Raw genomic sequence first — 18,162 nt, forward strand, 5'->3', positions numbered from 1 at the left:
AGAACGTTTCAAAATCAGCAAAGGAAGTGTGACAGTTATGGATTTGTTCCAGATTCCTCTAACGAATGCCAGCAAAGTAGTTGTATATGAAAACAAAACAGTTATTTCCTGCATTTCATCTAGTGAAATGCAAATACTTTGAAACTACCTACATGAAAAGTAGGTTAAATGGGTTTACCTGCATTTACCTTCGTGTACAACCAGTTGTTATTGGCAATATACATCCTTCTAGCAAAATCTTGCGCTTCTTGATGATAAAAGACATTTTGCAATTAAGTTGAATAAAAGCAGTGGTCAAGTCATCTAAACACAGCCATTAAACTTCCCCTTTTATTGCTGTACTTGAATAAACACAAATATTGTCACTAACTTTCACAATTTTAAACACATTAACAATTTTATCTTTCATCATAACCTATGTTATGTTAAAGGAACATTACCATCTTATCATCTGTTTCACTTTGCATAGAAATGCACAGGGAGGTCTACTTCTAGCAGGAATACGTACATGTACCACCTAGGAAGTCAGGAAGGAGGGGAGGAGAAAAAAAAATGCAATAGAAAGTAGAAATTGCACTTCAGTAATTCAAAACATGGCAGAGAAATTGATGCTGCATCTTTAAATAACTTGAGAAATGTATTTCATCTTTAACTCCCCATTTTCCTATTCAGAACAAGTGCTGCCCAGGACTGGTTTTCGAGTGGATTCCTCTGGCAAGTATTCTTCAGCCTTCATTGTTCTGTAAACTAGTTGTCCTTCATTTTATGTTTTAGTTATTCTTTCTTTAATCATTTCTCTAGATAATGGCCAGTCATGACTGCCCAGTCACCATTTTATTTTTGTAAGAGCTTTGTGGGGTTATAGAATGCTAACTCTAAATCTTTTTATAATAGATTTGCATTTTGAGCAAGGAAAAGTATTTCTTTTTCCTCAGGCAGTCTTTGTGTATGTTTTACAATGTTCTATGTGTACTTTCATATGTTAGTGTTCACTCTTTAACATAAAAATGTATCTCTATAGCTTATGCCCAAATCTAAGCTTAAGCAATATTTTGTGTAAAACTGAAATTAATTCTATCTTCATTCACTAAAGAGTAGAACTGATCTGTTATGCAGACCCACCCATTCCTTGCTCCAATACATATATCTTGTTCTGTAAAAACCTAAAAGCAAAAACTTTCAAAAATAGAAGCTTTTTCAAGTGTTTGAATCAACATCGGTCTTGTAAAGTAGCAATGGACTTGTTTAAAAACCAGCAGTATTTGACTTCCCAATGTGATAATGTTGAGTGAACAGTTAAAACAAGCATCCCATACAAAAAAAAGGCTGTTTTGACAATCCCATTGAAGTCTTTTCTAGTCCTACACAGGTTGGACAGAGATCCTAAATTAAATATGATATTCGGCTTGTTTTGCATACCCCAGTAGAGTTTATATGTTGAATAACTCTGTTAGCACACCAATTCTTTTCTTCTTTTTTTTCCTTTGCTGATTTTTATACTGAAGTCTTTATTTACCAGCTTTTCCTCTCTATAAATATCAAGGGAAAATATGTATATTTTTTAAAAAGTTACTCAGGTTGGAGACCAGCAGACTCATGACTGTTTTCAAGCTTTTCACATCTTTCAAGAGCATCTGAAACTCAGACACAAAGTTATTGTAGATTTGTGTCAATCACAATTCACAGTAATGATTTATATGGAACAAAAATCTTCACCATCTTCAGCAAAGGAGTCCAAATTAATTTTTATTTTTAGCAGGAAAGTTGAGTACACCCAGAAAGACTGTAAAATTATTACAACAAAGCTCTTCATCTTTGTTTTAATTGCAGTATAGAAGAGATTTGATAAAAAAAAAAATCCATTTCAACATTTACAGCATCATCCCAAACACCAGGTTTATCACTGTAAAAATTACATAGCACTTGTGCAACTTGACTCATACAGAAAATGAATTAATCATCTTCAGGGATATATTTTCTCTACATACTTTTAAGAAACAATTGCATGTACAGTTATCAATGTGTAATTCACCTAGGTGAATATAGTACAGAAATGTAGCCGAGAGCTGATAATCACATATTCACCTATGAGATCTCACTATTGTTCAGTAACAATCTATTCTGGTACCTTTACATTTAAAGCAAATTCCCCATTGTCCAGGAACCAGAAAGCAGAATTTCCCAATGCTCTTTACTGTCCTTACTGTGCAGCAATGATCAGATCACAGCTTGTCCAATACCATTCTCAAATTCATGGGGAAGCCAGCTGGTTTTATAACCTAGCAAAGTGAATTGGTTTGGGGTTTTTTTTCTCTTCTAGGCCAAAGATCAGTTAAGAAAGTTTTCCTTTACACAAAAAGAAGAAACAAAATGCTATAACTATAAAAAAGAAAATTAAGTTACTAGCAGGCAAATCTAAAGTTCTTTTTCTAATATAAATGTGTAGAGAGGCAAGGGAGAACAGGGAACATTCTCATTCTTGCACAGGATACCCGCATTATACAATCAGAAATATTGACTTGAAGCTGAAACTCTTCTTTTAATGAAACTGGTAGGAGATGGGACATTCAGGTGGATTAAGTTGTCCGGAAGGATAAGCAAAAGGAGTTTACCAAAAGTTGATTGTGTCAGACTAACCTGGTAACTGATTTTCTACACCAAATAAGCAATGCATGCTTAATCAACCTAGACTTCAACTAGATGTTTACAAAATGCCAGTTGTAATTGAGGCACTTCCATGTACCCTGGAGAAGACAGTGCTCAGCACAAAATGTAAAGAGGAATGGCTAGAAAGCAGATAAGCAATTCTACTAAAAGAACAGTTTCTGGACTGAAAGGGTAATATTAGTGGAGAGCCTTGCAATAAGTCTTCAGTGTTATTTTCATTAATGACCTAAGCACAAAAACTAGGGGTGGAAATCAAGTCCACACTCAGACATGTAACTTCAGGTATCTACGGTGCAGTTGTCTCCAGACCCATGGAGAGCTGGTCAGTGCAGCCAATGGAGTCGTATCATACCAAGCATGAACGCTGAAACAACCAGCAACAGCAGTGGAGGAAATGCTCTTAAGTGTACTAGTCAGTTGCTGGAGATAATATGATATTACTGTGAAAAAGTAAGTAAAATCACGGGGTGCAATCCATCAGTGAAGATTCTGAATAGGCAGGTGACCTAGTGACAAAGGCCACAAACAAGCTCAGGTACCAGTGTCGTCTTTGCCTATGTCTTTACTGGTAAGGTCTGTGTGCTGTTTGCTTGCAGAGGCTTGCAGTAACAGGGAGGTGGACTAGATGACCCAGGGATCCTTTCCAGTCCCAAGTTTTGTTTGCTTGGTGGGACATAAAAGAACATTATTTTTTAAAAGCAGTTTTCAGTGGCCTGGTAAGTGTTGGCAGAGAATGGGTTCCATAGACTTCCAGCTATTTGAGAAGGGAGGTTCCTCTGAGCAAGCATGATAGCATAGTCAGTTAATCCAAAGGCTTCCAAATGGTGTTAGAGCTTATAGAAAAGTATGCCCATATACAGTATTTTTAGCCTAAACCTTTTCATGGTCAACCTGGCTCTTATTCCATTCTAAATGGGTAGAAAAACAGCCTCTTTAAAAAAAATAGTACCTCTCATTTTGGAGTCTGGTGCCGACATTGGTTTGGATCAGCTTTGTCAATGTATGTGTTTGAGGGACATTTTCATCTCAGTGTGCCAAAGCATGTATTCTTCACAACCTGACATTCTTTTACTTTCTTAATGTATTCCCAACTGTGTATATTCATTCATGTGTGTGGAAATAAAGGTAGTGCTCGGTTTGTGACAGACTGCTGTAAACAGTGCCTTTGAGTGTTAGACCTGGGCTATAAATGGTGATCCTACTGTGTCTACCTACAGAGCCCTCTCCCTAGTGACTCCCTAGCATCCCTGTTACACTTAGGCACAGCAAATCAGGTAAAGATAAGGTATCACTTTGATCTTAAAATTCCTCTGCTTCTCACAACTTTGAAACAACCTTCGCATTAAGTTAACATACTGTGCATGCACAAACTTCGTTTGTTCTTTTATTCACTTTTGGAGACACTTATCAAATAAACTGGAAAAAGTCAGGATAATAAGCTGTTAGGATCTGTTTAGGTTTGTCTTCTAAATATATGAGATGCAAGTTGTTAGGGAAAGGTAATATTTCTATTTTACCAATTGAAATATTTGTGATTCAGTCTCACTCGTACCAATATACATCGCTGAAATAATGCACTATGCTGCTGTCTAGAGAGGATTTTTATTGCACGGTCAGAGTATAGAGCTACTGCACGTAGTTCTTTATCTCTGTCTTTGCAAGACCTGACTGAAACTGAATTGGCTTTAATCCCAGACTAAAGCTGGGGTCTTCCCAACTCCACAGTTTCTGAGGTGTCCACTGCTGGCTCAAGGGGGGATCTGTAAACAAGAGTCGCTGAAATACTGTGTTTCAGCCATCTGTAGTCCCTCCCCTCCCGAAGAAACAAGGCACAACTAGAACAGTGTGCTGAAATAAATCTTCCATCCCTTTTTGTGTGTTGGGGTTGGCAACAAGCTGACACTGGCCAAAAGCTGTCACAATTTATAGACCAGATTGCAATCTGTACAAAAGACCATTCCTGTTAATCACTGTCCTGCTTTAGGTAGTGAGCCTAAAGCATCTCTGAACATGCAGACAAAGCAATAGTCAAAATAGACAATTTCTTAATCCTCTAACTACTTACGGTTTCACTTTATACTATTTGAAATATTATTCAAAATTTCTCTTTTGTATTTTGAGGGCATGAAGACCCAAAACAATGGGCTCTTTCAAATAAAGCCAAAGACACTTTTATAAGAAACTGGCTTTTAAAAACCACTATGTTCCTGAACTGATACATTCCAGGGCAGAATATATGTTTACAGGCAAGTTATGCAGACATATGGAAGCACCATCTTAATGATTCATAAAGCTGTTGAGACTTTAATTGAGTAGCATTAAGGAGTTGAAGTTAATGCTGTTAGCTTTCAATTTAAACCCTAAGACTCAGAGGCTTGTAATGATAGCTTTCATCAAAACTCTTTACTGAGGGTATTACCTGAAAGTGGAGTACTTAAAAGATGCGTTACCTAAAAAGACATACTGCTTTATATCTGTATGTGGAACTAAAATGGCCTGTGATGATTATTCATCTTTTGTAAGTTGGACTGATAATTTTTCTATGTATCTCTATCTCCCATTTCACTTTATTCTCTTTAGGTTTTAATGAACTGCAAGGAAAACACAAATTACATATCAGAGGTGGATGAACAGCAGTATCTTATGCAGTCAGTTGTAGGAAGAAGGCACCTTTATAACCTCTGTTTTGGACAGACTTTTCCAGTACTGTTCTCCTGTGAATGTGTTCTAGCTTGGTTTAGTGTATTCTGGTGAACATACCCATCCTCCAAGAGATACCTACATTTTCAAGTCTCTTCCTTGTCTGTGTACAACACATTGTGTCCCATTTGTTTCCACCAGCTCTAACCAGGATGCCATTAGTCATGTGCAATGAACACAAGGTGGGAGGGAAGATGGTGCAAACTCTCAAGACAAAGCCAAACGCTTTGCTCAGTGGGATTTCCCTTTAAACCAGGTCCCGATTACAAGGAGCTGGATGTTCACCTTCGGAGAATGGAGTCTGGCTTTGGCTTCAGGATCCTGGGAGGAGATGAGCCTGGACAGCCTGTGAGTTATTTCTTTCTGACTTTCCTTGTCATAACTCTCAAATCTGTGTAAAGGTCAGAAAAATACTACTACATAGCTGAACCCAAATGAACACCACGAGAAGGCTATAAGTAAAATGGCTTTTTTGTTCATCCATAGAAAAAGACAGGACTCTCAGGTTGTCTGCATCTAAAAGATGTCACAGTAAATTAAGTTAGCATCAGAAGGAATTAAGTTAGAAACAGTGCATCACTCAACCCTTTACTGCAGAGCATGACCTGGCATCTTTTAATCTTTACTTTCCAAAACTGAGTTTAAGCAGAAGATTTTAAAAATCGGTTATGTAAAACTATGTATAACTGTGTTCAGTGTAGGCAGACTATATATATGCATAAGGTTAAAAGATAGTTTTGGCAATGCAATTTCCAGAAACACAGAAGGCCCTACCAGGAAACGGTAGTCCACGTTCCAGGTTAGATGACAACATCACGTGATGCATCAGGCATAAAAATACCATTTATACCATTAGGAGGGAGACATCCCCATAACCAAATAACAGGTAACAAAACCAACGTAGATTCATTACAGTTGAAATAAAATATAAAATAAAACATAAACACGATTTTTAAAAGAAATGTGTACACATTTTGGTAAAGTAGCGATATATATATAAATACTATAATTTTGAGACAGCAGGCAGAATTAGTACTCCTTCAGAATAACTTTGATGATATAACTATGGTTTGTAAGCAAGGACTAATCCCAAGTCGATAATGATAACATTTTATTATCACAACCTTATGCCTACTCTGAGTCCTGTGTTACCACATTTCTGAGATAAAGTATAACTAGTTGATAGATTTATATATTCCATATTCAAATTCATACAGAATAATATAGTTGTCACTCAAGCATTAACAATAACCAACACATGGCTCTGAGAAACAAAGAAGCTCCTCTATTTTAAAATTGTCAACATCTGTCAAAGTACTGATAAATATTAATAGTTCACTGATGCCTCCTGCAAAAAGAAACAAATGCGCTGTATTCTAAAAAAGGTCCTTCAAGTGCTGATTGAAATGCAGAGACCCTATTTTAGAATAAGTGTTTTGGAATGGATTTTCAAAGCTAAATAAGGTGTAGCTGTACAGAATGACTCCAAAACAACACTGTTTCATCATCTACATTTGCAGTGTGCCTGAAGCCCCTCTGGCATCTAACTTTCTTCTGTGGAGCATGTCCCAGCACACATAAAATGGGGCCACTGAGCCATCATCTGCACATTCTCCAACTAAGCATTTTTTCCTGTCCTTTCTGGATGGCCCAGCCAGTATGGGTTCTCAGAGTTCACCTACTGGGTGAAGCCAAAAAGGAAATCTCTTAGGAGCTAGAGGAAAAGTCCCATTTTATCATTTTATCCTGCAAGGAATTGGCACTAGTGGAAGATTTGGAAATCTCCCTCTACCTGCTTCGGACAGTAGTGTCTAGTGGCATTTCTGACCTCCCAGGAAATTGTCCCTGGGTACAAGGCTGCTCAGTATTCTGGAAAAGTCTGTTGTAGTTCTCCTTTCGTGCTTTTTTCATTGCAAGTGGGTAATTAAGTAGTCACAGGCCGAGTGTCTGACTGGCCCTGCAGTTTGGAGGTTTATGACATTCTCATGGGGAAAAGTGCAGCTCAAATGCCTCATCTAAAAGATGATTATTTATATAAAATGGAATGATTTCAACCTAAAGGACTGTGAGAAAACTGGTTCAGAATATCTAGAATTCTGCTGGTTAGGAATACGTGCCGGAGTTGTGGGAGACCTGAATTTATGTCTCTGCTCAACAATCCAGTAGAGTGGGAATTTGGAAATGAGTCTTTTGCCTCCCAGCTACACACATTATACACTGAACTGTTACAGAGGAAACAACTCTTTCTAGTTTCTTTTCAGCAAAGGACTGACCTGTCTTTACTGTCCAAAGTCAAAGAGCCATAGCTGGCTACCAAGTGCAGAGATAACTATCTTGCTATTTTTGGAGAGCAGGACCGAAAATGCTGCCTTCTGTGAACCGCCTTCTAAGATGCTTCACTGTCCTGCTGAACCATTGCTCTCAGCCTGCACTTAGCCTCAAGGTTGCTCTCTCTCTTTCAGGGCTTGCAAATACAAAAGCATTTTTCCCCCAGACGTATCAATCTAACAGGCTTTGTGTCTCCCCACAAACCATGTCTCAAAGTCCTCAGGAATGATTAAGATTCTAGCTTGAGGCTGAGGGTCCTACGAGGCAAAAAGGCATCTCCTTAGAGCGAGGGGTTGCAGTGCTGAACTTCTCAATTCTCACTCCCTCTTTACTGCCCATCTACTTGTTTTCACTGCTCAAATTCATCACTAATAAAGATGACAGATGTACTCCACTTTTTTTTAGTTTCCATCTATTTTGTATTCAAAATATAAGACTTTTTAACTCTGTTTTCTCTCCTCCACTGCTTCCCTGCTCCCCCATGGACAGCCCACCTGCAGCCTCCCATTTCTTTCACCTCCAGAAAAGGAGAGGCAGTTTCTGCCTTTCTTCCAAACCCCTGCATTTCCTATGAAACAAGAACTGAGATGCTTTGAAATGTTTGTTTCAGCTCTCCCACTATGCAGTCAGGTAACACAGAACAAAAGGAAGCTTTCATTGCCTTTTGTCTTTGTGGTTTGGTTTCTAAGAAGGTATATGGATTCTTCAGCATAAGGCAATAAGTTTTTCAAAGAAGCAGAATCCACACAAAGTTTTTTTAGAAGGATAATACTGACACTGTAGAGGGTCTGTAGTTTAGTTTCCTTCTAGTTATATCAGCTCCCTGGCACCTTAGAGGGAATAAGTGCTGCTGGACTACTCCACTTTCTATATTTGTAAGCATAAAGATGCTTTCCAGAGGAAAAACTTAAATTTACTGAGAAATTTCAAATATTAGGACTGTGGGCTATGCCAGTTCCAATCACCTCTCAAATCTCATGAGATCATACCACCACAGGTATTTATCGCCTCTCCCAGTAACTTGAGGAGTTAGAAATAATCTGACTCTGTTACAGCAAATTATAATATCACTGAAAGCTTGCAAATGTACATAAATTGGAACTTTACTGAAGTTGCAAATTGCTGTCCCAAAGCAGAGAATAATCTTGGATACATTTGTGCAGCTCAAACTCAAAATGACAGGAACATATACATAATTACACTACAAGTTTCACCTTTTCAACACAGATTGACTGGGATTCTTCTCAAAAATGCCTGCAAGATGTATGTCTATATTCTTTTTATGATCAGTGCCAAGAAACAGACATTTCTAAGACATAACAGATGTCCATAGAGCAAAACGTTAGGATAATGCAGACCACACCTTAGGAACTCCTATTTTTAGCAGTGATTAGACAGAATTTGGATGATTAGCTTGGTTTTAGACATCACAGGCACTTAAAATTAGGTGAGAAGAATCACACCTTTTATGTGTATTACTTAAGTTTTACTATGTGCCTGTGAAGCTACTGTGTTATATTCAGAGAAACTGAAACACAAAGTCAAATAAATACCAAGAATCAAAAAGAAACTCAGTATCAAAACAGATTAACATGTATGAGTTAATAGACCCCGGCTTCAATTCCAGATTATGCTCTGTCACAATCTTCCTAATCCCAGCATTTCTCATGTTTAATCTCAAGCAATAGGTGAAACTTTCCCTTTTCTCTATAATACACTCTTTATTGGCTACCTGTCATCTTCCTTTTCCTCACACATTCAAAGCAATCTCATGCCAGTATGAAACTGGACTACAGAGGTAATATAATCCTGATAAATATTTTTCCAATTTGTGTTTTGCTTGTAGAATTTGTAACTATTATGGAAACTACTCAGCTATGAAATGCGAGCAGATACTGGATAAGAAACAAGTTCAGACACAGAAAATGAAAAAGAAGAAAATCAAGTTATTCTTGCTATTAGATGTACCCAGTAACAGATATGGTGGCCATCATCTTAACACATCTACCTGAAGTGTTTAAAGTAGGACTCTGCTGCTTATGTGAGGAGTCAGTTCCACCACTGAGATGAGTAACAATCACATTCCACTGTGGACATGTGAAATATCAGCAATGATTACTTAATTAGTCAAAACTAGAGAGAGTTTTTGCACTTTGCTGTAGATACTGATGACCTACCATGCTCTGAGCTGCATTTGTGTTTCTCCAAAGGTTAAAGATGCACAAATTGTTCAGTACTTTGGCAGCCAATTATAAAGAAACTGCAAATGCTCAATAACACCAAAGGAGGAAGGCAGTCCCTACAATCTTCCAAGCTGCAGAGCGTTATCACCAGTCTCTTCCCAACATAACTAGGAAAAAATTCTTAGTCATATAAGATGCCCAAATGTAAAGGTTTTGAGAATACTTTCTGGAGATCTAGCTAAATGTAGCTTTGGACAGCTTTTTTCCTGTCCAGTAAAGGAGCATAAATACATATTTCATAGTTGGATTTTTCACAAAGTATTTTCCAAAGCTTTGACGTATATTCTTTCACTATTTGAAGAACAGAATGGAGAACCTGAAAGAGTCTCTCTAGCAACTCTGCTTGGCACTGCTTAACAGGATCCCAGGAACACCAGGAAGCAGGAAAATGCCGCATCGTGTTCTCTCTTTGCTAAGTTTTAAAAGCAAAAGTGAGCAAAGGGAGGCTAGAAACTGGGGAAAATTCTCCAGGCTTCACATGGGGTTTCATTTAAACACTCTGCTGGGATACTTGCAACTCTGCAGCTAAGACCACAAAAAAAAAACCAAGATCACCTGTGTGACTACCACATCCAGCCTTTGCAGTTCATCATGAAAAGCAATACTTGATAGCTTTTATCTTTTATTATTTAAACCAGATTGTCACACGGCATGTCATATCTATCATTCCGTGCTCACTCTCGCACTGAACAAGAGAAAGGAAAATTTGGAACAGGCTCTGTGAATTCTTTAATATTCTTTCAAAGAAAGCAGGTTTTGTTTGAATCAATCTCAACTGTTCTACCAGTTACTCCACAGGGAAAATATATATGTCTCCTTCTAATAAATTATGTGAATTTATGTGCATAGAAAGTGGAGAAAGTCATTAAAAGGTTTTGAACAGATTTTTTACTAGTTTATATGTCCCATACAAATTACATTTAAATGTCGATTTGGGAAAACAACATCTGCCCAGAGTAAGCTGACATTTTTCCTCTTTTTCCATTTTGTTAATCAACCACTACCTGAGCAATTATTCATTATGAGTAACAACATTTGATATAACACTTCTTTTCCCCAAAGAGTCCCAAAGCAAACTCTGTGTAGTGGGGTCACTTCCACTACTGACCTCAAGTGTATTACTCCAGGTGCTTAAATCACACAGCAGTGAGGAACCTTCGATAAGAAATATGCAAACTAACTAATTTAAAGTCAAAAGGACCTTTATGTGGAATTAATTTGTTTAGATCTTCTGCATAATGTCGTCTATATAAACTCAACACTCCTTATAGATAGATTGTCTTGATTTGAAGATATCAGGTAGATCATCCTTAGATCAGGATTCTCAGGTGTATCACTCCTATGCAGGTAGGAAGCATCTTACCTTCTTACCAAAGGCAAGGAAGCATCTTCAGTCACACCCACAGAGGAGGAGCACAGCTTCCAGACACACACAGATCTCTTCACCTGCACCGAATCACTAGCTTAATTTCAAAAGAATGAGAAAATCACTGCAACATTCATGGCACTAAATTGGAGGCTCAGTGTATATATGACGGGATTTTGTTTCTTTGCTGCCTAGATTCTCATCGGAGCAGTAATTGCCATGGGCTCAGCAGACCGAGATGGTCGTCTCCATCCTGGTGATGAGCTGGTGTATGTAGATGGGATTCCAGTGGCCGGCAAAACCCACCGATATGTGATTGATCTTATGCATAACGCTGCCCGAAATGGGCAAGTGAATCTTACTGTGAGGAGAAAGGTGCTACCCACAGGTGAGTGAAGGCTGGGAAAGATGAAAGGAAAAACAGATCTCAATGCTGGCAGCCCAAACAGGTGCTGTTTTAAAAAAATAGAGAAAATTAAAATCAAAGTGAATGTTTGTGTCATTTTGAAGAAAGAATAATTGTAAATATGTGTCCCTTGTTTCTGTGACAAAAACACTACAACTGAGTGTTGTTTCCTTCAGAAGTGGAAACAATATTGGCAACCCCGGTGTGGTGATCATGAGTGCTCTGGATTTGTTCCATGCTGTCTTGGTCTGTGCTGTCGCTTCTTGTCCACCTTTGGGACAGAACGTTCACCTCAGTTAAAGCTGACTGTGTCAATAAGCAATGAGAGAAAGGCTCAAAGACTGTTAACCATTTAGGGCAGGAACTCATTTCACTCTTGTATGTGTTAAAAGCCCATTTCTGGTCTCACTGATGTCATTGATGGAATTTTACCCCCCTTGACTGCAACGCAAGCTGGCTGAAAACCTTCTGTATGGCACAAGCGGCTCCTAGGAACAGGGCCAGATCCTCCCTTCAAGCAGACACGTTCAGAAAATAAACCTAAAACAATATGAAGAATTTGAAGTAAATGAAACCTTTAGACTAGCTCGGTCTCAATTATTGACGAACACTGGAACCTGGAAAAATGTGTGGCAGCATCTATTAAAGCTGTAATGGCAGAATTTGCTGCCGTTCCATTGCAACCTTTGCTTACTCGAGGAAAGAAGTTTATTTAAGAACTTTTAAAACCTTTGTGGTAAGTACACTTCACAGAGGCACCAGAAATGAGCAAACCCACATTCCCAGCCTGTCCTGTCTTCTGCCTCCCCCTGCCCCAGATCCGCTGTCGTTGCCTGCGCCATTCCCCTTCGCTCCCCTGCCAAAAAGCCGCCCTCCCACTCACCTTCGTCTTCACAGTCCCCCTCCCACTGCGGCACCGCAGCTCCCTGCCAGCCGCGCTCTCGCGGGACTGACTTTCTTCTGTTACTGACTTCAGACTCCTCCAGCCAGAAAGGTCCCCCTCCGCCCGGCGCGACGCCCCCTCGCAGCTCCCCCACCGCTAGGAAAATGGCCAATAACCAAGGTAATCCGCCGAGTGCTTGCGATTAGCACCTTTGCCGGGTCAGCTGGCTGTACAGACTGCAGGCAAAATTAGCAAGAGGGTTAGCGCAGAGTGGATGCCAGCCTTCGCTGCTGCTTGTTAAATATTAAATAAAAGGGTCTATTAGACGCTCTGATCTCCTGGCACAGAAAATGAAGCAAGCTGGTAAAACACCTGGAGTTATTCTTGGGCCTTGAGAGTGCCACACCGGGGAGTATAGCGTGTAACTCATTAATGTTTAAGCATTTCAGGAGCTGAACAGGATTTTAATTTGGTGTGTAACAGCATAAGCTTTGTGGAAAAATTTTAAAACGAGCGATGTTGGGCGTGACTGAAAAACGCTATACTAACACATCAGGCCAATTTATTTCGTGTGAATTTCTCACTAGTGTGAATGTATACAACAGAGGGATCTGGGGCTTTCCTTACCTGCCTGGTAGCTGATGTACGTATCTTAGCCCTCACCTGGAATCGCCATTGTGCACAGATACTTACCCAGATCTGGAACAGAAAATCACCATTTGCAAGCTCTGGAAAACAACTTGATTAGGAAAATGTGGTATTCGGAAAAATGCAGATTAAAATGCCATTTTTTCACAGGCAGAAGCAAAATGTAATTTTTCTGATGAATATCTATTGCACAGCTGACAATCGAATAGCCATTTAAACTTTTCCTCCTTTATCTTTCTTTTCTTATACTTAATGGTGCTCAGTTGCATTCTTTTATGGCCAAGCCAGCTCTTGGTCATTCTGGAGGGTAAGATAATTTCCTTTCTGTTGCAACCATACTGACATAAACAATATTCAGCTTTCTGAAACATGACAGCCAGAAAATGAGATCTCTCTTGTCACTGACTATGGCATTTAGTTGCAGATTTGGTTCAATAACTCTTGGAGATTTTCAATTCTAATGTAGGAGTATAATAATTGTTTGTTTTTCTTCCTCTTTATTCTCTCTAATCACTTTATTTCATAGTTGCAGAAGGACTGCTAAAGGACACACCTGACTGAGAAAACAACAGCTTGTCCTTGGATGATGTTTATTTTATTAATATATACACACTGAAGGTCTAATTTGCAAGCTCTCTTCCTAGGATGTATGTGTGTATACGTAAGCTCTTCACATGTTCAGTAGAACGACCCTGCCACTCTCATTGCTCCGAACAGAAAACTTATTACTTACATTCATCTGAAAGTTCTGTATTAAAACTGTCAATAAATGCTGATTTGTGTAAACAACTTAGATCTGCGAGGAATATAAATCTTTTTTCCCATCTGGAAGTGTAACTTGGCTGTTTTCACTTGCCAAAACGCTTGTACTAAAAAAGTGTGTAATCCCGCAAGATTTAACTTGTTCTCTGTTCTTGTTACTATAAAGCAATACTGAAGTGTGGAGGGACTCCATTTTCACTTCTGCCCTTTCGAACTTGCCACACAAGAGCATCTTCAAAACCTTTAAGCGACCACTGCTTCTCTCATGACACCCACAGAAAAACTATTTGTGATTATTTTTCATTGTATAACTGCTCTGTTCCATGAACATCTTTTGAGCACGCTAATCAACTTGTAAGAAGAACATTATTCAGCTAATCCTAATTACTCTATGTTAGCTGCCTGCTTAAATTCTTTTAATCCAAACGCAAATAATTTTATATTGGATTAGACAGTCACATTTTCCTCTTGACGACAGATCAACCGGCAGACAAGGGAATAGTGCTTGCTAACGTTTTTGCAACCCAGAGAGCCACAGTTTCTTACTTTCCTTTCCTTTCTTGTAGAGAGCTTAGCAGTGAGTGCTCATGCTTGCTTTATCTGATCGCCCTTGAATGTTTTGCATAATTGTGTAGATTCCTGTCTCTCTGCATCTATTACAGCTCCTAGTTTAATAATTGCGGTAGTCTGGGCTATAGACGGTCAACTGTATTCATGTTGCATTAGCAAATGTACTGTAAGTCACAGAGCCACTGAGCAAGTCAGACTGTAATACTGGTGTGATTTATGTTGTAGGAGAGCCGTGCCCAGAGAATGGCAGAAGCCCAGGCTCCGTGTCTACGCACCACAGTTCTCCAAGAAGTGACTACACTACTTATGCTAACAGTAATCACGCTGTCTCTAGTAGCAATGCTACACCCCCCGAGGGCTTCACTTCTCACAGCCTGCAAACCAGTGACGTGGTGATCCACCGCAAGGAGAATGAAGGCTTTGGTTTTGTTATCATCAGTTCCCTGAACAGGCCCGAATCTGGGTCCACAATAAGTAAGTACATCACATTTTTCAGCTTATATTTTTCCAAGTTTGCCCCAAATAAAAAAAAAAAAAATTAATTAAAACCTGACATCTGCTGACTAGTCACTGCAGAGATTAAAACTGAAGAGACAGTCAAGGTTGCTTCCAGGGGCACCGTTTGTTTCTCTGTTGTGTGTTGGACAAAACCAAAGGTTATTCTGGCCTCTGAGGGTCTGTGCTTCACACACTCATTTGGCTGTCAGAGGATTCACCCACAAAGTAGATTTTCTCTGTTCCTATATCCCAAAGAGACACCCTGCAGGTAAGCAATAGGGTTATGTGAATAAATGATTCCCACACACAGAGCTGAATTATACTTTTTTTTTTTTTTTGATCAAGATGAAGTTCAGGAAGTTGAAATAAAAGCTTAGATCACAGCAAACCCTATGACAGCAGCTGTCTCGATAGGGCACTGCAGCAGCAACTGGAAAATGAGAAAACTAGTTAGACACAGGTGTAGAGAGGTTGATTTTTTAACTGGCTGGAGTATAGATAGTATAAAAGTTACAATCCAGTACACAGAGATGATGTATACAGTGGCAGGATCTGCCCCTAATAATTATAGCTCACTTTCTATGCAGAAAACTAATATTTGCTGGGGCTCAACTTTATTGCTTTATATAGGTATCTGGTGCCATTTGAGATGTCCTGGGTACATCTAGGGAGCGGTCAGGCAAATGTGACAGGGGACCTACAGAAGACTCATACCCTTTGGTAGTGGCAGCTGCTGCTAACACCAACATTTGGGTGTTTCAAATGGCATTTAACCAACTGAGAGCTGAGCCCATTGGAAGGAGGAACCATAAAAGGCTTTATGTTGAGAGACATCCACATCTCCCACCAAATCCATCTGAAATTGTGAACACTAATCACTGCTGAAAAACCAAGACAAGTGAGAACATTTATCATTTTGCAAGTTGGAGCCTAATGCAGTCCTTTCCCTCCATTCAAAACATGGTTTGAAGGAACTGTTCTTTTGCCCAGAAGTGGTTCCTTAGGAAATAAAATCACAATTTCAACTCTTAGGGCCAAACTTCTAAATTCATAACAGAAAAGCAACTAAGAAAGTACTGGGAAAGCCATATCTCACAATAGCAAATGATTTCAGAAAACTTCTTTTCAGTATTTCATGATCATGCAGTTAATAAAAGAGTTGCTTTTCATATTACCTCAGCTGAATTTTAAAATTCCATGATTGCCAGAATTAATATTGTAACAGTGGATAATTAGCCTCTTGGGACTCTAGTTTTCACTTTATTGAATATAATAGCCAACTGGAAGTTCTTTGCAGAAGATCAGACAGGGAAAAAAAAAATCCATAGAGGACATTGAGATACATACATATTAATCAGTTAAGTCGGTCATGAATTTTTCAATAAAATTATTTCACAGATAGGGTTTGTGGTTGGGGGAGATGGAGAGGGAAAGAGGAGAGGAAGAGAAAGAGAAAATGCCCAAGCAATGAAAAGTTCTGTGACTGGAGTATTCTGCTGAAGACAATAGACCCAGGTTCAAGACTCTGCTTTGCCTCCTACCCTCCAACAGGTCCTTGTGGTACTTTTCTTTCTCCCCAAGCAACTACAGGTAGCCACTGTTGAACGTCAGCTGAACATCTCCAATAGTAAAGGAAAATGACAGTCTGCTGTGGAAGTGAAATGTGAATTTATTCAAATAACAACTGCATTGAATTTCAGTGATCCCAAAGAGTACCCAAATCCTAAGTTTAGAAGAACAGCAATGAATCAAAAAATGACATTTGCTGCAGACAGTGACAGAACAGAGAAGAAAATAGGTTTTATATGTGAATTCTGTTCCAAAACTGTAGCAGAAAACATAAACTGAAAATTACATAATCTGTTATCAGTAATAAAAACAGTCTAAAAGTCATTGACTATGTAGTTTAAGGGAGGTTCATTTTCTTTACTTAATATTTATTTGGGTGAAGTAATTTGAGCTGTATTAACAGGAGCATAGCCAGTAGATTGAGGGGAACTTATTATCCCCCTTTACTCAGTACTCACTAGGACCTGCCTAGAATACAGCATCCATGTTTTGGGCCCTTTGGTAGAAAACAGAACAGAAGAACTTCAGCAGCAGCCACTGAGACTTCCTGAGGTCCCTTACAGCTTGAAATAACCTGAAATCCTTTGATTAAAATGCACAATCAGGGGCAGAGAGAGTATTAACAGTAGGAAAGTATCAACCGGATATAGGAGACGTAATGTCCAAAATATAGCTTAAATCAGTATCAAAATATAGATCTGCATGGCACCATGTCAAGCACCTTGGTAGTCACTTCTCATAGCAGTAGTATGTTGATTTGGTGAAATGTTGTACTATAGTTCCAGTGTTTCTGGTTTCGGAGCCAGTGCGCTTGTTGCCAACTCATGTATCCACATGTAGCACAGAATGATGCTGTGCAGACATACCCTAAACATACGCAGTTAAATGTTAACATTGCAATTGCAAAGCAACTCTGAAAGAATCAAAATGGGCAAAATAGGTCAGAAAAGGGAATATCTTGTCGTGCCAGACACTACTAGGAATAGCATAGCCTAAGAAGTCGTCTCACTGGGAGCATCCTCAGGGCAAAGTGAAGAAGAGTTCCTTTGATTCAAGAATGTTTATTTTGATAACTCTATTCCTTTCTCTACTTTCTTGTAAAAGCAAAAGACTTGAGGACTTGGAAGTGTAAGTATCATCATCACTTTTACTCAAGAAGGCAATTAATTGTGCACTGAAAGTATTTTTGTTGTTCTTGAAATCACACTCATAAACTATGTTTTACAATCCAACAAATTACAACAGCTCTTGCTGAGTACAGGAGCGCGAACCTTGTGTCACTAGGTGCTTGTGCTTCAAGCACTCTTAAAATTGAGGTAGTCACTCCAACAGAGTTGCTACTAGGCTCAGAGCTGCAGGTTCATGGGTTTTCTGGTTTGCAGTTGGCCTAAAGCTCAAGGGGTTACACAAAAGCTCACCCTGTTTGCCAGGCGAGTTAAAACTAGCTCTGGCTGTGAAGCTGTTGGATCACCCCATGAAGTCAGAGTAGCAGTGCTCCAGTTGAGTCTCATATCCCTTTCCC

The 18,162-nt window shown here is 39.1% G+C and overlaps 1 protein-coding gene across 6 annotated transcripts in view; it reads left to right on the forward strand.

Moving 5' to 3' along the window:
- The window catches only part of MAGI2 (membrane associated guanylate kinase, WW and PDZ domain containing 2), a 760,905-nt gene that overhangs the window by 681,490 nt on the left and 61,253 nt on the right, over positions 1–18,162 (forward strand). For 4 of the 6 annotated variants that reach the window (XM_069801726.1, XM_069801727.1, XM_069801728.1 and 1 more), the window contains 4 exons: positions 5,624–5,715; positions 11,500–11,692; positions 12,687–12,773; positions 14,799–15,047. In XM_069801726.1, coding sequence (XP_069657827.1) covers positions 5,624–5,715; positions 11,500–11,692; positions 12,687–12,773; positions 14,799–15,047 — 621 coding nt within the window. Of the gene's footprint in view, positions 1–672; positions 715–5,623; positions 5,716–11,499; positions 11,693–12,686; positions 12,774–14,798; positions 15,048–18,162 lie in introns of all 6 variants that reach the window. The other 2 variants (XM_069801731.1, XM_069801729.1) reach the window with 2 other exon arrangements.

Source organism: Haliaeetus albicilla, chromosome 14 (assembly GCF_947461875.1).
Source record: "Haliaeetus albicilla chromosome 14, bHalAlb1.1, whole genome shotgun sequence".
Classification (NCBI taxonomy): Eukaryota; Metazoa; Chordata; class Aves; order Accipitriformes; family Accipitridae; genus Haliaeetus; species Haliaeetus albicilla.